The following is a 24220-nucleotide window of genomic DNA, read 5'->3' on the forward strand; positions in this document are numbered from 1 at the left end:
CACCCACAACAGGGCCAGGAAATCCTGGCCACCATTTCTAAACTTCAACTGACTAGGTGACACATTTCACCCCTCCTTTGAAAACAACCCAGTCTGGTCTATTTCAAAATGCAAATGTTCCCTTGACACCCAGGTTTCTAAACTTCCACCACCATCAACACCCCTTTGTCCTTTTGTCTATGACATCCTTGGCAGCCTCTTCTTGGCCTCCACCTATCACTGGCCCCCTATCGAGCTCTCCTGTCCCACCCCCCTCAACCAGCGTATGTTTCATCTCATTTCTATATGTCTTAGTTCTGATGAAAGGTCATAAGGACTCGAAACGTCAAATGTATCCCTCTCCACAGATGCTGTCAGACCTGAGTTTTTCCAGGAATTTTTGTTTTTATTCTTATCTTCCCCATGTTTATCTAATTAATATTTCAAACCTAACCTCTCTTCTTAGATCAAAGCACTCAGACTAGCTGCCCTAATTCAATTAAATCTCACACACAGAGAGACATGTATAGACACGTAGACACTTCCCACTATTATTTTATTTTACAATAAATTCCAGTAACACTATGAGAATTATTATAACTTCTTGACAGGTGTATTATAATGAGGTTCCCAATGTCTGATGGCAGGTAATGCAGCCCACCATTGGCAGGTTGAGCAGACAATTGCAAACTGGTTTCGTGAAACTGATCGCGCCATATTGTCCACTCATGCCACCAAAAATGCCCGACACCAACGGGCATGGAAAATCCCACCCTTTGTCATTTTTCTGATAGGATTGGGGAGAACCCCACTCTGTCCAGGAAGCTGCTTCCAAAGGGCAAAATCTCACTGACATCATCAAGGAGCATTGCTGGTGCCACTAGGGGTTCCGATTTAGAATTTACACTAAAGAATGAGGTTCTTACACATTGACAATTAGGTGACAGTGATTTATTAAGATGGCAATACATGCAATAACATTTAACATACACTTGATACATATACTTCATACACTTAACATACACTTGCTGCTTACACATCATGATGACTGGTTGGTTACTGAATCATTAGAATTCTCAGCTCAATATTTTAAGCTGTTATGAATCCAAATATTCATCAATATCGGTCAATGTTTTCCTCCCTCCACCTGTTAATTATATCAAAGTTAATATGCAGCTCCATAGGAGTATTTCATTGAATTTTCTCTTATCAATAATTGACCTTTCCTTATGCAATGCCAGATAAGATGCTATTCTAAGTTGTGGCCCTCCATGATACTGGAAGCTTTTGATACTCTGGTTATATAAATAAACTGGTCTTCACAATCTGGGACATAATGAGTATTTAATATTCCCTCTCCACCATTCTAACAACAACATAGCAACAGGGGACTTCTGGAACCCTTATCCTTTTCCTGTTTAATAAACTGGTTTGATAATTAAAGCTTCAAGTGGGGTTACTCTGCTTTACTCTAAAGTAGAAGGAGACCACCTGCTAGGAGCAATAGCTGGAGCAAAGTGAAAATGCTGCTGAATTTACTTCTGAGCTCTACTACAAACCTATCAGATATCTAGACAAGGAGTGGACTCCCGGAAACAGTGGGTGGACAAGAGACTGTTAAGGTACTTAAACAAAAACGTTAGACAGGCAGGCCAGGAATTTCATTGCAGTGTCACACTGTTCCAGAGGTTTGGTGAAATCCTGGTTAACAGACCCAAAGGTAGTTTGTGTTAAATTTACAGTGGAGAGTGAGGGCAGCTCCAAGGAGTTTCCTGGCATCATTAGTTATTGCACTTAGACAGATGCCCAACAGTAATGGTGTGTGTGGAACAGCACAGCAGTTTCTGTTCTAAATGTAAGTCATTTGGGTTTGGTTATGGATTCAAGTGTCCCTGTGCCCTGTAACTGACAAGTATAACCACCTCTCCATACTATTTCCCTCGCCAGCGATGGTATATCTCCACTGAAAGAATTGTGCCACCCAAACTGAAGACGGATAGTTAAACATAAGTCACACACAACTGAATGAAACTCATTCAATTTTCATACGAGTTCAAATCCCACAGTAGGTGGTGGAATTTAAATTCAATGAATAAAATCAGGAATTGAAAGCTAGTCTCAGTAATGGTGACCATGACAACTAGCATTAATTGTTGCAAAAACCCATCTGGTTCATTAATGTCCTTTAAGGGAGGAAATCTGTGATCCTTACCCAGTCTGGCCTACATGTGACTCCAGACCTACAGCAATGGGTTGACTCTTAACTGCCCTCTGAATTGGCCTAATGTCATGATGATGTGACATATGCATGTGTGATATTGATCTTTACCTTGTCAAATATATATTGAACTGCTTTTAAAAGATTTTTAAAAAGCAAGCATAGACACTGACTTAAGATGGCTGCCATGGGTCACCTGATGTCTGGTTTTACAAGTTGGCCAGTTTCTGTAAAGTGCCAATATGGCTTACAATTAAGATATGCCAAGACCACCTCCTATGGAATTTCACGCATGCTGATGTCAAGAATTATTTCAAGATTTGCTGAACCTGCACTGGACCTTGATTTGCATTTCTATAAAGCTACCTTTCAAGCAGAAACAGAAAGTCTACAGGGACAGTTGCTATATGGAAGGCTTCCTTTCTATCTCATCAAGATGGAGGGTGGATTATTCATAAGTTAATGGCTGGGACATTAAAGAAATTAATCACCTAGGCCATAACAATAACCAAGGTGTGTCCAGATATGAACTAATCAATTACCTTTTGAAATCACTACAGGAAGAGATGTCATGTAACCTGAATGACCATTTTGCAATGTTTTTTAGTACAACATGTAAGCTGAGCCTGGAAGAAGTCTGGCAATGGAGCATTAACACCTTCTCTCTCCCTTCTCCCTAAAGTTCAAGGCCCTATCTTTGAATCATATTTGGCAGCAACTACAGAAATAGAGAAATTCCATCAAAAAGAACCTCAGGTATAATTGCATTGACTTTTGGAAAAGACAAGTGATGGTTTAAAAGAGACAGTCTCCAGAAATTGCCGTTTACATCAGCCTCAACTCCACTAGAATTTCAAGACCACCGTGGAAAAGTTCTGCCTCAGCCATGGATCCCAGTGAAGGACTCACAAACAGTGAACTCTCTTTTTTTTGCCTTTTATCAATGAATTTTAATTTGGCCAAACAGTTACCTCCTACTGTAGAACTTGTAATTTTGCATTTGTATGTGTGTGTGTGTGTGTGTGTGTATGAGATAGTGTCTGTGTGTGCAAGTATTTGAGTGAGTGAGTGGCTGAGTGAGTGTGCGTCTGTGTGTGTGCACATGTGTGTGCGTGTGAGTGTGCATCTGTGTGTGCGTGTGAGTACGCATGTGTGTTGCGAATGTTGGGAGATGGGTTTACCATTTTAAATATCTTTACCTGGGTAGATTTTTAGCTCAATAAAAACTAACTCCTTTTGTTTAAACTCAAGAAAGTCTGTCAAGCTGGTTTCTTTGCAATCAGCCTGTTTTTGGTTAAGCACAGACATTGAGTGAATACCATAATTCTTACAAATTACAAAAACTCAGTTACAATCATACGAGGAGTGGCAAAGAAAGGGCAAGAACTGACACTTGCCCTCCCTGGTTGTAACACTAGCAAGCCATTCAGTTCAAGGGCAATTAGGGATGGGCAACAAATGCTGTCATTGCCAGTGACACCCACATCCCATGAAAGAATAGAAAATAAGTCTCAGCATTTCGCATTCTTTCATTATGAATAAAATAGACAGAATTCCAGAAGGATTTAAGATGGATCAGGAGTGCAGTGAGAAATGTGGTGCAATAACAGTTAGGGGGTTATTAAAGAAACAGAATCAGTTCAATAGTTTAGCTCATCAATGTACACACCCTGGTCCACAGCAAAGTAGACAGCCTCTAACCTGTCATTATCAAACCATGCCAGTCCAGTTCAGGTGGGTATAAAGCAGGGAGCTAATTCACTTACATGCTACTGTCAAAAATGGCCAAAGGCCTCTCTCTGTGCTATAATAACGTTATGACTAACTCCCCCTCCCCCTCTCTGAGACCTCACTCATTGGAGCCCCTCACCCAGTCTGTTCAACACCTAAGTTGTATTCAATTCAATTTTAACCTCATTTCTAGTCTACAGAAAGTATTTTTTTTACAAATCAATCCCTGTTATTTGCAGTGAGATTCCAGCCCAGGGTTTCTGAATTTGATCAGACTCTTGTAACCTCCTGCTACCCTCTGACATTGACTAACAATAAAGTTAGGTTCACATTACAAAATGAACAAACATGGAAATCAGACAAGTTCAATTTCCTGCGGTATATTTCAGGTGAATTGTCAAAGCCATGAATCTCTGGCTCAGTCAGAAAGTTACATCCTTCATTGCTTCTGCCTCAAAAAGTATGGGGATTGAATTGAGCAGTTTGTCTCCTCCTGGACCCAAAGCATTGGATTCAAATATTTTGTGTTAATGTCTTAGAGACATATCCTGAGGAGGAGCTAGTCAGGGCAAACTGCTCTGCTCTTTTTTCTGAATCTACATCCTTCTCTGCTTTGCAATGAATCACGATCCTCACCTTGTCCCTAAACTCATCAGAGATGTAATAGTAGATGAATGGGTCAATGCAGTTATTGAAGGTGCTGAGCACCAGGAAAATCATATAAAATAAATACAGGTTACTGCTGTCTGTGAGGTGATACTCTGAGTGATGGATAAGCAGGATAATGTTACTGGGAGTGAAACATACCAAGTACACTATCAGCACTAACATCATGGTCCTAATAGCTTTCCCAAATTGCTGTTCACTAACCATTAAAGCTCGGATTATAGCCACATAGCAGAATATAGTAACAAAACATGGAATGAGAAACCCAAACACAACCAAACAAACAAAGTAATAAAAGAAATAATCATCATCTAGTTCTGTCGGCAAAACATCATGGCAGGTGGTGATGCTGAGCTCCTGGATTGGGTAGCTCTGCCTCTGGAGGAGAAAGGGTAACATGGAGATTACAACAAGCACCCAAATCACTGAGCAGGAACAAACAGCAAACCGATTGTCCCTGAAACGCTTGGAGAGAAACGGATGGACCAAAGCGAAGTATCTGTCGATGCTGATGAAGGTGAGCAGCAGGATGGAGCAGTACATGTTCCCGTAGAAGAAGGCGGTCATTGTCCGACAGAGTCCCTCACCAAAGAGCCAGTCATTGCCCAGGAGGTGGTAGGAGATCTTGAACGGCAGCACCAGGATCAGGAGAAGGTCGGCAGTCGCCAAGTTGATCAGGAAGATGGTGGATGACAATCTCTGGACCTTAGTGGCCAAGATTAAAAGAGCCAACGCATTGGCTGGAAGCCCAATGATCAAGATGATGCTGTAAGTGACAGGAATCATCACCGTGGTAACAGAACTGGTCAGGTGACGCTTTGCTGTTTCATTCAACTCATTGTTGGAACCGACTTTAGAAAAGTGGAGACTTCTCCCAAGGACTTCTGCACAAATATATCATTTTATAACGTTAGGGTTTCAGTTCTTAGTTCAATTTGTAAAAATTCTAAGTATAAATGTGGAACTCTGGATGCTGGTGATCAGTTGAAATTTTCAGGACTGAGGTCAGTAGGTTTTTCAATGGAGAGATATGGAGACATATAGAGCAAGTAGAGAGATATGGAGAGGCGTAGAGCAGGTAGAGAGATATGGAGAGACGTAGAGCAGGTACAGAGATATGGAGAGATACAGAGCATGTGGAGAGATATGAAGAGATATAGAGCAAGTGGAGAGATATAGAGCAGGAACAGAGATATAAACCAGGTGGAGGGATAGGGAGAGATATAGAGCAGGTACAGAGATATGGAGAACTAGGAGCACATACAGAGCAGCAGGATTTTAGTAAATGGTGGAATACACTTGAGGGGCTGAAAGGTTGAAGCAAGTCCTACAAGTAAAATCATTTTGCATGCTCCAAGTAGAAAATAAACTGAAGATTTCAAATAAAAGTATTTTTCTCATGTTTAGTTAGAAACAGGAGGAGCCCATTCAGCCTCTCGATCCTGTTCCACTATTCATTTAGATATGGCTGTCCCAACCACATCAACCACATTTACCAGAGTTTGATCAATATACCTTGATACCCTGACCTAAGAAAAATCAATTTTGACCCCCAGCCTCAACAGCTTTGTGGCGGAGGGAGTTCCAGATTTCCACGAACCTTTGTGTGAGGCACTGCTTCAAAATACTGAAGCAACTTAGGTCTGTATAAACAAAGCTAGTTTGAAGCCATGACCAGCTCACACATTCCCCATCAAACTTGTAAGAATGATTGAGAGCAATTCAGATTATAAAACTCCAATACAAAACCAACCACAGCTCTACCTTCCTGCAGTATTTCTATATCCCAGAATCCCTTTGGTACCCAAAAATCTATTGACCTCTGTCTTGAATATATTCAATGATTGAGCTTCCATAACTCTCTGGGATACAGAATTTCAAAGATTCACAACCCTCCGAGTGAAGAAATTTTTCCTCATCTCAACCCTATATTGCAAACCTCTTATCCTGAGCCTGTGACCCCGTCATTCCAGATCCCCCAGCCAGGGGAAAACATTTTCCCGATATTCCCCAATCTTATCAAGCCCATTAAGAATGATACATTTCAATGAAATCACCCCTCGTTCTTCTAAACTCCAGGGAATATTTTCCCCGTCTGCTCAATCTGTCCTCAGAGGACAATCCTGCCACCTCAGGACTCAGGCTACTGAACCTTCATAGCACTCTCTCCAGGGAGAGTATATCCTTCCTTAAGTAAGGAGACCAAAACTGCACACAGTACTCCAGGTGTAGTCTTACTAAAGCCCCAGTATAATTGCAGTAAGACTTCTGTACTCATACTCCAATCACATTGTCATAAAGACTAATATACTAATTGCCTTTCTAATTGCTTGCTGCACTGCAAATTAACTTCCTGTTATTCACGTACAAGGGCAGCCAGGTCCCACTGAATGCAGACATTTCCCTGTTTAAAAGATGTTCTGGTTTTCAATCTTTTCTCCCAAAGTTGATAACTCCACAATTCTCCACATTTTACTCCATCTACCACGTTCTTGTCCATTAACCTGTTTTGTCTATATCCCTTTGCAGCTTCTTTGTGTGTTCCTTATTCTTTCACAATTAACTTTGTACCATCCACAAACTTGGATACATTACTCTTGCTTCCTTCTCTAAGCCATTAAAATAAATTATAAGTTGTGGCATCCAATGAGTAAACGGATATAATTAAGTCTGGTCAGAACTGGGCTTACAGCTCAAGACAGCTTCCTGACCCAGACAACAATAAATTAACATTTCCTCTGGTGGTGGTGGGGGGGCCCAGAACAAGGGGACAGAATCTTGAAATTAGATCCAGGCCGTTCAGTTGTGATGTCAGGAAGCCCTTCACACAAAGTGGGGGGGAAATCTGGAACTCTCTCTCCCAAATTCTTCCTCTGCACTGTCTCAAGTGGGAGACCCTTTATTTTGAAACTGTGCCCCCTAGTTTAAAATCCCCTCAGCATCTACCCTATCCAGCCCCTCAGTATCTTATGTGTTTCAATAAGATCACCACTCATTCTTCTAAGCTCCAAAGAGTATAGGACCAACCTGTTCAACCTTCTGTCATAGGACAACGCCTTCATACCAGGAATCAGCCTAGGGAAGCTTCTTTGAACTATTTAGGGGAAGTTACTAGAAAGAATTCTGAGGGACAGAATATATCTGCACTTGGAAAGACACGGATCAATCAGGGATAGTCAGCATGGATTCGTTATGGGAAAGTCGTGTTTGACAAATTTGGTCGAAGTTTTTGAGGAGGTAACCAGGAGTGTTGATGAGGGCAATGCATTTGATGTGGTCTACATGGGCTTTAGCAAGGCTCTTGATCAGGTCCCTCATGGCAGACTGGTCAAGAAAGTAAGAGCCCAAGGGATCCAAGGCAAAGTGGCACATTGGATCCAAAATCGGCTGAGAGGCAGGAAGCAGAGGGCGATGGTAGAGGGATGTTTCTGTTTCCAGTGGGGTTCTGCAGAGCTCAGGGCTGGGGCCCTTGCTGTTTGCGGTGTACATAAATGACTTGGCCTTAGATGTAGGAGGTATGGTCAAGAATTTCACTGATGACACAAAGATTGGTAGGGTGATAAATAGTGAGGAGGATAACCGTAAACTGCAGGAGGACTGGTCAGGTGGGCAGAGCAGTGGCAAATAAAATTCAACCCAGAAAAGTGTGAGGTCATGCACTTGGGGAGGGCTAACAAGGAAATTACACTGTGAGTGGTAGGACCCTGGAGAGTACTGAAGTTCAGATGGACCTTGGTGTGCATATCCACATATCCCTGAAGGTAGCTGAGCAGGTAGATAAGGTGGTTAAGAAGGCATATGGGATGCTTGCCTTTATTAGCCGGGGTGTAGAATACAAGAGTAGGGAGGTTATGCCAAAACTGTATAAAACACTGGTTAGGCAACAACTGGAGTACTGCGTGCAGTTCTGGTCACCACATTATAGGAAGGATGTGATTGCTCTGGAGAGGGTGCAGAGGAGATTTACCAGGATGCTGCCACGGCTGGAGGGTTTGAGCTATGAGGAAAGATTGGATAGGCTGGGGCTGTTTTCCTTGGAGCAACGAAGGTTGAGAGGAGACCTGATAGAGGTGTATAAGATTATGAGGGGCATAGATAGGGTGGATAGGAAGGCACTTTTTCCATTAGTAGAGGGGTCAATAACCAGGGGGGCATAGATTAAAGGTAAGAGGTAGAAGGCTAAGAGGGGAGTTGAGGAGAAATGTTTTCATCCAGAGGGTGGTGGGAATCTGGAACTCACTGCCTGAAAGGGTGGTTGAGTCAGAAATCCTCGTAACATTTAAGAAGTATTTAGATATTCACTTGTGTTGCCATAGCCTCCAGGGCTATGGGCCAAGTGCTGGAAAATGAGATTAGTGTAGTCAGATCTTTGTTGACTGGCACGGACACAATGGGCCACATGGCCTCCTGTGCTGTAAACATCTATGAGTCTATGAGTACTTTCAATGCAAATACATCACTCCTTAAGCAAGGAGATCAAAACTAGTTCTATTGAAGGGTCATGAGGACTCAAAACGTCAACTGTGCTCCTCTCTACCAGTGCTGCCAGACCTGCTGAGTTTTTCCAGGTATTTTTGTTTTTGTTTTTGTTTTGGATTTGCAGCATCCGCAGTTCTTTGCTTTTAGATCAAAACTATACACAGTACTCCCAGGTGCAGTCTTACGTCTGCCTGGACACTTGTAGCAAGCCTTCCCTATTCCATCCCTAAACGACAACATTCCATTTGCCTTCCTAATCATTCGCTATACCTGCAAGCTAACTTTTTGTGATTCATGTACAAGGACACCCAGATCCTTCTGTACTGCAGCATTCTGCAGACTTTTTCCATTTAAATAATATTCTGCTTTTCTATTCTTCCTGCCAAAGTGGAAAACCTCACATTCTTTCCACATTAAACTCCATCTGTTAAATTTTTGCCCATTTACTGAATGTATCGATATTGCATTGTAGAATATTTGTATCCTCCTCACAACTTGCTTTCCTAATTTGGCTACAATACATTTGGTTCCTTCATCCAAGTAATTAATAATTGAGGCCCCAGCACTGATCCCTGTGGCACTCCAGGAGTTACAGTTTGCCAACCTGAAAATGACTCAGTATCCCAAATCTCAGTTTCCTGTTAGTCAATCCTCTATACATGCTCATCCATATCATCCCCAACTTCATGAGCTCTTATTTCATGCAGTAACCTTTTATGTGACACCTTATTGAATGCCAAATACATCCACAGATACCCCTTTATCCACCCTGCTTGTTACATCCTCAAAGTACTCTTAATAAATTTGTCAAACACGATTTCCCTTTCAGGAAACAATGTTGACTCTGCTAATATGATCAAATATATTATCAAAAAAAGATGTGAAGTGAACAGATCTTCTTACCGTTCTGCCCCTGGCAAAGTGCTGTGGGAGAGAATAAAAGTGCAAATAGAACACATTTTTGGCAGAGTGTATTGGCCATAGCTGTAGCGATGCCTGCTCTATCCCCTAGTTGCATGATCTGGCTGTTTAATGCCCAGTCTGTGCACTGTTTACGTCACCGAAGCTTCCTGTGAGACAAGAAACCCTGCATAAACATTACAATGAAAATAGAATGGCAGGAAATGGCAGGATATGACCACCATATCACAGGTGGTCAGCAGCAGAGAAATTATCAGCATGCACATTCCCAAAGCTGACCCTGATAGTGAGCCATGTTCGGAAAATCAACACAACGAATATTCTGAAAATTAGTTCAGTCTGGGTTCATTGCAATCCGTTTGCAAAACTTCAAAACAAACCCATTCCTGTAAGAAACATGCCAGCCAAATGACAGAGAGATAAGAATAGGTAGATAGTGATAGACAGAGAGATAGCAACATGCTCTAGACATTCAGTACCTTTGTGTGACTCACTTGTTAATTAGAACTTCTCTCAAACAATAATAAACATCATCTATAAGAGTCTGACCAGGGGAGACAGTGGCAGTAGCTTTCAGATTAAATAATATAGCTCAGGCAATATTGGAACAGCCTCCATTATACACCCACCAGTCCTCATTCCCATTCACCTCAATAGGATGTGAGGTTCCTGCTCCAGTTTCCCCTTTACTGATTGTTCTTGACTTTAAGATTTTAAAAGGACAAAATTACACATTCACAGGGTTTGGCTAAACCACAAATTTATTTATTAAAACACTCCGAACACCCAAATACAAGAGCTCTAAACTAGTGTAAATGACACTACACGACACTTAACTGGTTATCCCTCCACGATTTAACTTTGGCTCCCCATAGATACATCAAAAATAATCCACGACTTATTAAAAACCCTCTACAGAAAAACCAGAGGCAAAACCCCAAATTTCTGCCCAAAACCTTCTCAATTCAGCCCAACCCCCTCAGGATTTGGTTGTTACCCATAAACTACCCTTTAAATCTCAGCCCCAATATCCCTTGGATTTGGCTGATAACTTACATCTCCCCACACGGTTGGTACTTCCAGCAAAGATTGGTGGCCAGCCAGTCAGATTGACCATTTCTGACCCTCCTTCTTAACTGCATTCCAAACCTTCAAGCCGATATCACCACGATACGGCTGAAAACACTTACAATCCCCAGCGCGGCTGGTTTATCCAGGGTTGAAAATAGGCCAGAGTCGAGGTGACCAGCCCTGACTCTCCTTCTGACTGCAGCGCCAGACCCTTTGATCTTGGCCTTTTATGATGATCCTTATCGACAATATCAAAACCCATTTCCTGAAAACATACTGCTAAATGATGATTATAATTCCTGACATCCTCCTGCAGGATGGTCAGTGCTTTGCACCCTTTAATCTCTTTACCCTGTTACATGGCTTGGTCCAGACAGACCCATTCATCGCTAATGTTGTTTCCACAACTGAAGCAATGCACCCCATTCAGGTGAAGTATTCCTGGTTCCTAGACTGATTTTCATGTAACAGGTTCCTCTCCTCTCGGCCACTGTTGATGTTGTTTGGATGATAGCTGTTATCTGGGGCCATTTGTTACAATGACCTCCCCAGCTTCTCAATTGAGTTATCTGATGACAGCTGTCTTGTGTCCTTGTTGTGATAATGGGCTGAATTTTCCCAGAATTGCACTAAGTGTGGTAGCAGGTGGGTAAAATGGAGACCTACCAGCCAACGGAAATGGCAGGTTTTCACACAGTATCTTCCCGAGCCCGCCTCATTATTTATTAACTCCCACGAAACACGCCGTTTCCATGGCGGGCGGGGTCTCATGTGCCCACTCACCATCACCCCGCTGTTGTATCACGCCAGCCGCCATCTTTAAAAGGCAGCTGCCAGCAAAGTGCCCATCACCACCAGCTCACCACCTCTGCCCAGGAGACATGGCCAGCAAAGGCAAAAAGACTGCAGCCCCCCTGCTTCAACAACGGGTCCCTTGAGCGACTGCTGGATGCTGTGGAGGCCGCCGGGATGTGCTCTACCCCTGCTCTGGCCGCAGGATGGGCAGCAATGTCACCAACCCAGCTTGGGAGGCAGCGGTGGTCAGTGCGAACGTCCTGCAGAGGAGGACAGCCACTCAGTGCCGCAAAAAGATGAATGATCTCCTCTGTTCCATCAGGGTGAGTCACTCTTTTCATCTCCCCCAACTCACACACTCAAAACCCATCACACACACACAGGGCCCTCACTCACTGCCAGTTCAAGGGCCATCACCATTCACTCTTTCACACACACCGTCATTGTCCTCACCCCATCCATGGGACCACTCACCACCCACACAGGCCAGGCATACTTATCATCTGGCCTGGCAGGCGTCCTGATACACTCCCCCCATCTCTATCCAAGCAGGACAAACTGGCTCACAACAGGAGGGAAAGGTCGCAGACAGGTGGAGGGATGCCAGAGATCAAAGTCCTGACAGAATTCAAAAACAGAGCCATCCAGCTGGTCAGTGATAACCAGGACAGGTCCTGTGCTGACGGTGAGGTCAGCGGTGCTCTACCAAGTGAGGAACCAACAGTGCAACATCCATCAGGCAACCATGCTGTGAGTGATGTGTCCTGTTTCACAGGCCACCGTCATGTACTAATTAATCCCTGGAAACATTACTGATGCCTGCACCTCGGCCATGCTGGTCATTGCTGCCAGAATGGAGTGGGCAGGCACCACAGAGTTCTCTCATTCTCTCTGGGTGCTCTCAGCACCTTTAAGGTGGGGCTGGTCCCCATCACACCAGCATCTGTGACCCGTGATGCTGTGCACCAGCTCCTGAAGGGCTGAGGTGCTGAAGATGGATACAGCATCAGATGCGTCTAAAGTTTCATGGCTGTGTCTCTGAGATGGCCCTGATCATTTTTTTAATTCATTCACGGGATGTGGGCTTCACTGGCTGGGCCAGGATTTATTGCCCTTCCCCAGCTGCCCTTGAGAAGGTGATGGTGAGGTTACAACTGAGTGGCTTGCTAGGCCATTAGAGGGTATTTAAGAGTCAACCACATGGAGTGCAAGCGAACTGCCCTGAGCCAAACAGGAGTCAGACATTCTCAGAGGCTGTGTGAAGATCTATGGAGTGTCCTCACTGCATGTTGTCATCATCCTCCTGTGATCAAGCGACTATTAGGGCCCCCATTGCATCCCCATGACAGGAGAATTCTCACAGAGGGTATTGGTGCTGCCATAAGCCAGACTGGAGTCAAACTTTCACAACTGTGATGTGAGGATCTATAGGGTCACCACACTGAATGTTGTCATCAAATCTGGCAGGTTTAAGGGTCTCCTGTGCGTGTCTGCCTCGTCTAGCCAGTGCGAGAGCCTCATTCCTGTCGTCATCACTACAGAGGACCCCCTCACCCTCATCAATCAGCGTCCTCCTCATCGGAGGAGACCTCCAGCTCCTCCATGTCCTCCTCAGTCAGCTTCTCTCCCCATTGTAGCTCCAGGTTGTAAAGGGCACAGCAGATGACGATGATGTGTGACACCCTCTGCGGACTGTATTGCAGGGCTCCACCAGACCGGTCCAGGCACTGGAACCGTATCTTCAGCATCCCAATGGTCTGCTCCACCAAGTTGCTGCATGAGCCTCATTATAGCTTCGCTCTGCTGCAGTCTGAGGCTGCCACACGGGTGTCATCAGCCACGGCCTCTGCAGGTAGCTCTTGTGCCCAAGGAGCCAACCCTGCAGCCTCTGTGGACCCTGGAAGACTTCAGGGATCTGTGAGCGACTCCGGATGTAGGCATTGTGCACACTCCCTGGAAACCATGTGCAGACTGGCAGGATGTGTTTCTGGTGGTCACATACCAGCTGCACGTTCAGTGAGTGGAATCCCTTGCGGTTGATGAAGTTCACTGAATATAGCGATGGAGACCTGAGCACCACATGAGTGCAAGTCAATTGCACCCTGCACCTGTGGGAATCCCGAGATCTGGGCAAATCCAATGGGCCTTGTATCCTGGCTGTCCCAGTCCCAGGCGAAATGCACAAAGTTGTGTGCCATGGAGAAGATGGCATCTGTGACCTCATGGATGTATTTGTGGGTGGCAGATTGTGAAATCCCACAGAGGTCACCTGTGGAGCCCTGAAAGGAGCCACTGGCATAGAAATTGAGCACTGCAGTCACTTTCACAGCCACTGGCAGCTGATGCCCTCCATGTCCCCTTGGTGCCAAGTCCTGCAGTAAGTGACAGATGTGAGCCACCAGGTCCCTAGACATGTTCAGTCATTGGAGACCGACCCCAATCATATCCCTGTGGCTGCGCCTGATCTATCTCAGTTGCAGAGGGATGGTCAGCTTATACGGGTGTCCTGAGTGTGTGGCCACTTCCCACACCTCGATGGTTCTCAGTCATCTGCAGGAATGGCCGGTAGCATCTATAGACCCTGGGTGTCGCTAGGCGCCAACCAGCCACAGCTCGCTGTCACTCCTGGGCAGCGTGTGCGGGGGCTCCTGCTGCCCCTTCTTCATGAGGTTGCTGCTCCTGCCTTTGCATGGCCAGGAGCCTCAGGCACTCTCTCCTCCATCTTCTATGGTCTCTGTAGGTCATCAGGCATACAGCTAGTTCACCAGGATCCAGGGTCCTGACGTGGTCCTCCTGCAGCATGAAAGAGAGAGACGTGGTTATCATGGCTGTATTTAGCACCTTTCCTGACACTGTGTGACTGCCTCTTAACGCTTCCTGGAGAGTGCTGGTCACCCCTTGGATGGCCAGAGATGATTACGCTGCATGGCTGCCCTGTCAACCTGTGACATGGGGAGACTGCTCCTAACTGGGATGCTGAGATTGCAAGGGGCTGTGAGTGCCTCCAGCAATGACTGCTACATGGCCAGTGTTGGCAAGGAGGTTATACAATGTGTGCAGTCCAACTGCTCTGCAGTCCAATAAAGTGGTGGTGGACTCGCAGTCTGTGCCAGCAGGGGTGGGGCGGTGGGGGTAAGGTACGGAGCACTTGGTAGCCCTTTGGTGCCTCTGCGATGCTGCCTGGGTGGGCAGGCTAGGAGACCGACCCCAATCATATCCCTGTGGCTGCGCCTGATCTATCTCAGTTGCAGAGGGATGGTCAGCTTATACGGGTGTCCTGAGTGTGTGGCCACTTCCCACACCTCGATTGCCCCCCACCTCGATTGCCTGTGCGCCAGGGCCACACTTGACACCCCCTCCTACCCCCACCACCCAACCAACAATGGTCACCTTCGAGGCTGGCCAGCACTTGCCCCTGGATTCCAGACACTCCCCAACCTTAGCAGTCACCTCCGAGGCTGGCCAACATTTGCCCCCGTACATCCCCCCCAACCCCCCGCCCCCTCAGCAGTCACCTCTGGGGCCAGTTTCCCCCACCCCACCCTCGGCGCCTCTGAGACCTGTGAATAACGGGCGAGCTGTGGAGAGCACTCCTGTTCACTCACCTCAGTTCCCCCAAAGTGACGGCCGCCAAGTGCGCGTCACCTGTGTGCTGTTGTGAAACATGTCGGCGTGCTTACCCGCTGACATGGACAGACCATACGGTGGGGTTCCAAGAGCCTGGTGGGATGGCCTTTTAATTATATGCTAATGTATTACAATTAGCTCCCCACCGACCGCTGGCGGGAAATACAGCCCACCGTCTGCGGACTGAGCGGAAGGTCGCGACCTGCCTTCACACCGCCATATTTTCAGCGCACGCCATCTATCATGTCCGCTGCCAGCAGGCTCAGAAAATTCCACCCAATGTCGCAATGTCCTTTCATAGTATCGGCTTTGCTTCAGTACTGGAAAGGTTTGAGAATTAACCCCTGACAGTGTAGCCTGCCCCTGTGTGTTTTTCGCGTTGAGGTTTGGACTGTTTTATTTGCAGTACTTGTGTCCACAGATTTTGGGGTTTTTATATTTCATAAAGTTAGGTTGGAGGGGATTCCGATCTTGCAAAGATTACATTTCAATCAGCTTAACTAGATAGATCCCAGACAATGCTGTCATGTTTTACATAATGACATAAAGCCACCAATCACTCATAATGGATTGGGTAAACAAGTTGTGAGTGGTTTATTTAGACTAGGCACATAAGAACAGCTATACAAACGTAGAAATCTTGAAACCATCAGCAGCAGAGCTGTGTGTGCTGTGTTTTGCTCACAGGCCAAAGTGAAACTGAGACTGGATCACATGGTACACTTCCCTTCTATTGATGGCATGCTGCTATCCCTTACAGGCACATTACAATACAATCAGGAGCACACACATGAGACGAGCACACAGCCTGCCCTGCTGCCGAGTCCCAGAGAGAAATTGGCCTTTAAAACTTACTATAAAAAGTTTAATTGAGCTATGGTATAATTGAAGTTGTGTGTTTAATTCAGTGCCTGTTTAATCAGTCCTGCCTGATTCGAGTGCCCTCACTGATCTGCGAGATCTCCCAATATGTGCACACACTGGGGGCTATACTGGGCAGCCCCTAAATATGGTCTCTGAACACAAAAATATTAGAAATAGGAGCAGGAGTAGACCACACGGCCTGTTGAGCCTGCTCCACCATTCAATGTGATCTTGGGCTTCAAATCCATTTTCCTGCCTGCTCCCCATATTCCTTAATTCCCTGCGAGATCAAAAATCTGTCTATCTCAGCCTTAAATATATTCAATGATGGAGAATTCCAAAGATTCACAACCCTTTGAGTGAAGAAATGTTTCCTCATCTCAGTCCTGAATGATCGGCCCCTTATCCAGAGGTGGTGACCCCGTGTTTTAGATTCCCCCTTATATGTTTCAATGAGATTATCCCTCATTCTTCTAAATTCCAGATATTTTGGTGGTGGTGATGTGTTACTGCCCCGAGAGAGTCCGAGTGGCAACATGCACCTTTCCACGCATGTTTTAGTCTGGAGCTATGGATAGTGATGGTAGAGGTTCCAATTTTCTTTCCATCTCACGGCTGACAAGGAATCTCTCCCGCTCTTACGGCCAGCCATTGGCAAGTGTTGGAAGGATTTACAAGTTGATACTCAACCTTTTGGCCGCATTATGAACACATCTTGCACGGCCATCAAGTCCTGGGGTGGGCATTAACCCAGAGCTTCTGATTCAGAAAAAGGGATTCAACCCACAGTACCACAAGACCTCCACCACAGAACATAAGCCCAATTTACTCAGTATCTCATCATAGGACAACCCTCTCATCCCAGGAACCAATCTAGTGAACCTTCCCTGTACCACCTCCAAGCAAGTATATCCTTCCTTAAATATCAAGACCAAAACTGTACACAGTACTCCAGGTGTAGTCTCACCGAAGTCCTGTATAATTGTGGCAAGATTTCTCTAAGATGTCTGACCGAAAGGTCACAACCTGTAATGTGTCCGCTCCTCCCTCTCCACAGATGCTGCATAACCTGCTGAGTTTATTCCAGCATTTTCTGTTTTTTATTTCAGATTTCCAGCATTCGCTACTCTGCTTTTTGATTAAGGTTTCTTTATTCTTGTACTCCAATTCTCCAATAAAGACCAACATGCCATTTGCCTTCCTAATTGATTGCTGCACCTGCATGCCAACTTTCTGTGTTCCTTGTAGCAGCACACACAAAATCGCTTTGAACATCAACACTTAAAAGTTCCACACCATTTAAAAAATATTCTGCATTTCTATTCTTACAGCCAAAGTGAATAACCTGACACTTCCCCACATTATACACCTTCTGACAACTTGTTGCCCAATCACTTACCCTGTCTATATCTCTTTGCAGCCTCTCGGAGTCCTCCCCACAGCTTACCTTTCCACCTCGCTTTGTGTCATCAGCAAACTTAGATACATTACTCTTTGTCTCTTCATCTAAGTCATTAATATAGATTGTACATAGCTGACGCCCCAGTACTGATCCCTGTGATTTTCCACTATTCACTGCCTGCCAACTTGCAAATGCCCCATTTATGCTTACTCTTTGCTTCCTGTCTGTCACTTAATTATAAGAACACAAGAAATAGGAGCAGGATTATACTGCACAGCTATCGAGCCTGATCCTCCATTCAATACAATCAAGGCTGACCTTGGGCTTGATTTCCATTTTCCTGCCTGCTCCCAATATCTATTAATTCCCTGAGAGACCAAAAATCTGTCTATCCCAGCCTTAAATATATTCAACGATGGAGCTTCCCTTGCCATCTGGGGTAGAAAATTCCAAAGAATCACGACACCTTGAGTGAAGTAATTTCTCCTCATCTCAGTCCTAAATGATCAGCTCCTTATCCTGAGATTGTGTCCCCGTGTTTTAGATTCCCCGACCAGTGGAAACAATCTCTCCGTGTCTACACTATCAAACCCCTTCAGAATTTTGTACGTTTCAATGAGATCGCCTCTCATTCTTCTAAACTCCAGAAAATATAAACCCAGTTTACTCAGCCTCTCATCATAAGACAACCCTCTCATCCCAGGGACCAATCTAGTGACCCTTCTCTGTACCGCCTCCAATGCAAGTCTATCCTTTCTTAAATGTGGAGACCAAAACTGCACACAGTATTCCAGATGTGGTCTCACCAAAACCCTGTACAACTGGAACAAGATTTCTATATTCCCATTCCCTTGCAATAAAGACCAACATGCCATTTGCCTTCCTGATTACTTGCTGCACCTGCATGCTAACTTTCTGTGCTCCTTGTACAAGCACACACAAAATCGCTTACAAGTTTCTCACCTTTTAAAAAATATTCTGCTTTTCTATTCTTACAGCCAAAGTGAATAACTTCACACTACATTATACTCCTTCTGCCATCTTGTTGCCCACTCACTTACCCTGTCTATATCTCTTTGCAGCCTCTCTGTGTCCTCCCCACAGCTTACCTACCCACCTCGCTTTATGTCATCAGCAAACTTAGATACATTACTCTCTGGGCTGAGTTTTTAGGATGGCGGGGGATACATCCCCACTGAACCAGCAACCCCGATGCCACTTCACGCTCTAATGAGGCATAAGGTAGGACTTAACTTATTACTCGGGGTGGGGAAGTCCTGCCTTGGAGAGCTGCTGACCAATCTCCAGCCCCTCCAGGCACAGAGCTGCAGTGGCCGGAAGAGGCACTGCAGGGAGCTGGCTGACATTAAGTCCCGTGAACCGGAGGACAGGTAAGTGGCAGGGCTCCCAGGGCAGGGATGGTAGAGAAGGCCTGGGGGGTCATGAGGGGGCGATTGGGGTCTCAGGGGAAAGGCTGGGGTGGGGGGGGAGGGAGGTCCAGAGGTCACCAGGCTGTAAGAGGAGGGTACGCCCAGTCAGAAAGGGGCTTCTGATGGATGCGCACCCCACCGCCCCCCTCGCCCCCACCACTTCCCGCCCGAGGTTGGACTCACTTTATTTACGCGTTTCCCCCCTGCCGAGCTGCATTTTGCTTTTTGACAATTATGGGTTTCAGGAAAGAAGGTGCCCTCTTGGTGGACAGACCGACAGGAATGAATTGCCAAAGTGATTTTTTCACAAAGCCTCTGCACCAATTTCATTACTGCGTCTGCTTGAGGAATTGTCAATGAGCTCTGCTTGTTACAGAGTGGACAGGGATTGAGGAACAATATAACCAGTTTTGATTTTACTTTGCAGGAGGTGATGCTAAACTTCCATCGCCAGCACTGCCCTCATCCAGGGTCTCATCCAGGGTCTCATCCAGGGTCTCATCCAGGGGCTTATCCAGGGGCTTATCCAGGGGCTTATCCAGGGGCTCATCGTGCTGCTTTTGGTCCTGATCCTGACACAGTTTCACTGCCATCTTTCTTCAACACTTATCCTCTGTTTTTTTGGAAAAACCCAGGCGGACCCGTTCCAGATTTGCACTCAGTGTGATAGCAGTCGGGAAAACAACGTTTTCACGCCGTATCATCCCATTCCCGGGAAACACGCTGTTTACATGGTGCACGGGCTCTCATTCGCCCGCCATGCCATCCCCTCGCCACTTCCTCATGCTGGGTGCCATAATTAAAGTGAATTTGTGGAATGTCTACGAGACGGCTTTTTGGAGCAGCTTGTGGTGGAGCCCACTAGGGAACAGGCAATTCTAGATTTAGTGATGTATAATGAGGCAGATTTGATAACGGACCTTAAGGTGAAGGAACCATAATTTGATAGAATTTACCCTGCCATTTGAGAGGAAAAAGTTGGAATCAGATGTAACGGTATTACATTTAAATAAAGGCAACTACAGAGGCATGAGGGAGGAGCTGGCCAGAATTGACTGGGAGATGAGCCTAGCAGGAAAAATAGTGGAACAGCAATGGCAGGAGTTTCTGGGAGTAATTTGGGAGACACAGCAAAAATTCATCCCTAGGAAGAAGAAGCACACTAAAGGGAGGACGAGGCAACCATGGCTGATAAGGGAAGTCAGAAACAACATAAAAGCTAAAGAGAAAGCGTACAATGCGGTGAAGAGCAGTGGGAAACCAGGGGATTGGGAAGCCTACGAAGACCAACAGAGGACAACTAAAAAAGAAATAAGGAGGGAGAAGATTAAATATGAGGGTAAACTAGCCAGTAATATAAAAGAAGATTGCAAGAGTTTTTTTTAGATATATACAGGGTAAGAGAGAGGCAAAAATGGACATTAGGCTGTTGGAAAATGACACTGGAGAAATAGTAGTAGGGAACAAAGAAATGGCGGAGGAACTGAATAGGTACTTTGCATCAGTCTTCACAATGGAAGACACGAGTAACATCCCCAAAGTTCAAGAGAGTTGGGGTGCAGAGGTGAGTATGGTGGCCATTACCAAGGAGAAGGTGCTAGGAAAACTGAAAGGTCTGAAGATGGATAAATCACCTGAACCAGATGGATTACACCCCAGAGTTCTGAAGGAGATAGCTGAAGAAATAGTGAAAGTGTTAGTGGTGATCTTTCAGGAATCACTGGAGTCAGGGAGGGTCCCAGAGGACTGGAAAATTGCTAATGTAACCCCCCTGTTTAAGAAGGGAGTGAGGCAAAAGATGGGAAATTACAGACCGATTAGCCTGACCTCGGTCATTGGTAAGATTTTAGAGTCCATTATTAAGGATGAGATTTCAGAATACTTGGAAGTGCATGGTAAAATCGGGCAAAGTTAGCATGGTTTCATCAAGGGAAGGTCATGCCTGACAAATCTATTAGAATTCTTTGAGGAGGTAACAAGTAGGTTAGACAAAGGAGAGCCAATGGATATTATCTACTTGGACTTCCAGAAGGCCTTTGACAAGGTGCCGCATAGGAGGCTGCTCAGTAAGATAAGAGCCCATGGTGTTAGAGGCAAGGTACTAGCATGGATAGAAGATTGGCTGTCTGACAGGAGGCAGAGAGTAGGGATAAGGGGGTCCTTCTCAGGATGGGGGCCTTCTCAGGACTAGTGGAGTTCCGCAGGTGTCAGTGATGGGATCACAACTTTTCATTTTATGTATTAATGATCTAGATGAAGGAACTGAGGGCATCCTGGCTAAGTTTGCAGATGATACAATGATAGGTGAAGGGACAGGTAGTATTGAGGAGGCAGGGAGACTGCAGAAGGATTTGGACTGGTTAGGAGAATGGGCAAAGAAGTGGCAAATGGAATACAACGTGAGGAAGTGTGAGGTCATGCACTTTGGTAGGAAGAATAGAGGCAAAGACTATTTTCTAAATGGGAAGAAAATTCAGAAATCTGGAGTGCAAAGAGACTTGGAAGTCCTAGTCCAGGATTCTCTTAAGGTTAACTTGCAGGTTGAGTCGGTAGTTAAGAAGGCAAATGCAATGTTGGCATTTATTTCGAGAGGACTAGAATATAAAAGCAGGAATGTGCTGCTGAGGCTTTATAAGGCTCTGGTCAGACCACATTTAGAATATTGTGAACAATTTTGGGCCCCGTATCTCAGGAAGGATGTGCTGGCCTTGGAGAGGGTCCAGAGGAGTTTCACGAGAATGATCCCAGGAATGAAAGGCTTAACATATAAGGAATGTTTGAGGACTCTGGGTCTATACTTGGAGTTTAAAAGGATGAGGGGGGGGATCTGATTGAAACTTACAGAATACTGAAAGGCCTGGATAGGGTGGACGTTGGGAAGATGTTTCCATTAGTAGGAGAGACTAGGACCTGAGGGCACAGCCTCAGAGCAAAGGGAAGACCTTTTAGAACAGAGATGAGGAGAAACTTCTTTAGCCAGAGAGTGGTGAATCTATGGAATTCATTGCCACAGAAGGCTGTGGAGGCCAGGTCATTGAGTGTACTTAAGACCGAGATAGATAGGTTCTTGATTGGTAAGGGGATCAAAGGTTACGGGGAGAAGGCGGGAGAATGGGGTTGAGAAACTTATCAGCCATGATCGAATGGCGGAGCAGACTCGATGGGCCGAATGGCCTAATTTCTGCTCCTATGTCTTATGGTCTTATGCAGCCACACGCACACCTCTCAGTTCTTCCAGCCCATGACTGCTGCATGAAGACAAGGCCCTGAAAGGCAAAAAGATGGCAGCCCCCAGGTTCACTGATGCGTCCCTCAGGCACCTTTTAGATGCAGTGGAGGCAGGAAGCCCTCTACCCAACTCTGGTCGCAGGATGGGCAGCAAACTCACTAACCCAGCTTCGCAGGCGGTGGCAGCGGTGGTCAGTGCCAACGCCCTGCAAAGGAGGACAGCCACCCATTGCTGCAAGAGGATGAATGAGCTCCTCTGTTCCACCAGGGTAAGTCACTCTTCTCACCACTCTCAACTCACACACTCATAAACCCATCACATACCCACAGAGCCCTCACTCACTGTCGGTTCAAGGGACATCACCATTCACTCTCTCACACACACCGTCATTGTCCTCATCCCATCCATGGGGCCACTCACCATCCACACAGGCCAGGCATAGTTATCATCTGGCCTGGCAGGCATCCTGATACACTCCCTCCATCTCTATCCATGCAGGACAAACTGGCTCACAACAGGAGGGAAATGTTGCAGACAGGTGGAGGGATGCCAGAGATCAAGGTCTTCACAGGCTTTGAAAACAGAGCCATCCAGCTGGCCGGTGATGACTAGGACCGGTCCTGTGCTGACGGTGTGGTCAGTGCTGCTCTACCAAGTGAGGATCCAGCAGTGCAACACCCATCAGACAACCATGTGTGAGTGATGTGTCCTCTTTCACAGGCCACTGCCATGTACTAATTATCTCTCCTTGCTTTCACAGGCACATCTGCCAAACAGCCGACAGAGTCCATAACCCAGGGCCTCCAATCAAGCTCCGAAGAAGCCTCTGAAGAGGAATCTGCAGGTACCCTCCCTGAAGTCCCATCACAGCGCTCACCCACACCCTCCACCAGCGCAGAGACACACACCTCAGTGGGACCGAGCTTTAGAGTAGCCTCAGGGTCACAATTTGGTGAGCTCACCGCTCTGTCTGATCCACAGCAGGCAGCGGCACAGACTTCTCAGGTGTTCAGCACCCAGAGGACTGCTGGAGGCCAGAACATTGCTGAGTCTGAGTCAGATGACGAGACTCTGGACTCGGTCATGTCACAGTTGCTGGAGCTGCAAAGACAACTAGGGAAAATCAGGAAGGGACGTCTGCTGCACTCCTCAGATTGCAAGGCACAATGGAGGAGTCTGAACACCTTCAGGCTGAGATGATACCGCCGGCATTGCAACGCACCGAGGTCAACACTGGTAAGATGGCGGCCGCCATGGAGACCTTGGTCCAGGATGTCGCTCCTGCACTGCTGCGCGGGCTGAACTCCATCACTGATGCCAGAGTTGGCCTCTAAGAGTGTGTACATGAGAGAGGTGCTGGGCAGCTCAATCTCAACTCAAACTCAAGTTCTGTCGAAGGGTCATGAGGACTCGAAACGTCAACTTTTTTCTTCTCCGCCGATGCTGCCAGACCTGCTGAGTTTTTCCAGGTAATTCTGTTTTTGTTTTCAATCTCGCTCCAGTTGGCCCTGCTCCTCAAGGAGTCAGCCTGGGGCCCTCAGGCACCCTTAAGGAAGAGGATCAGCAGGTGCGCACTCCGGGCCCATCCATCCAGGTGATTCCAAGAGTGGCCAGCCCATCCGAATCCCCTCTTCCTGTGACCAGATCCAGTTCCAGCTCCACAGGCCAAGGAGGGAGCCACTGCCACACGGCAGGACACTGAAAGCAGGCCGGGGCCCTCCAAGTCTCAGCCCTCCAGAGGACGCCCGTCATGGTCATCACAGACAGGGTGCCACAGTCAGCAGGCTGCCTCCACCTCCACTGTGGAT

General features: G+C 46.2%; 1 protein-coding gene across 2 annotated transcripts in view; it reads right to left on the reverse strand.

The window, feature by feature from the left end:
• Window positions 1-915: 915 nt before the first annotated feature.
• LOC121286965 (proteinase-activated receptor 3-like) overlaps window positions 916-24220 on the reverse strand; it is a 52226-nt gene continuing 28921 nt past the window's right edge. The window contains exons 1-3 of one of the 2 annotated variants that reach the window (XM_041204319.1): window positions 11051-11180; window positions 9977-10143; window positions 916-5478 (exon numbers count right to left, since the gene is read on the reverse strand). In XM_041204319.1, the coding sequence (XP_041060253.1) occupies window positions 4442-5478; window positions 9977-10091 (1152 nt within the window). In that variant the 5' untranslated portion in view covers window positions 10092-10143; window positions 11051-11180 and the 3' untranslated portion in view covers window positions 916-4441. Of the gene's footprint in view, window positions 5479-9976; window positions 10144-11050; window positions 11181-24220 lie in introns of those variants that run through there. The other variant, XM_041204318.1, reaches the window with a different exon arrangement.

This window comes from Carcharodon carcharias, chromosome 14, assembly GCF_017639515.1.
Source record: "Carcharodon carcharias isolate sCarCar2 chromosome 14, sCarCar2.pri, whole genome shotgun sequence".
Classification (NCBI taxonomy): domain Eukaryota; kingdom Metazoa; phylum Chordata; class Chondrichthyes; order Lamniformes; family Lamnidae; genus Carcharodon; species Carcharodon carcharias.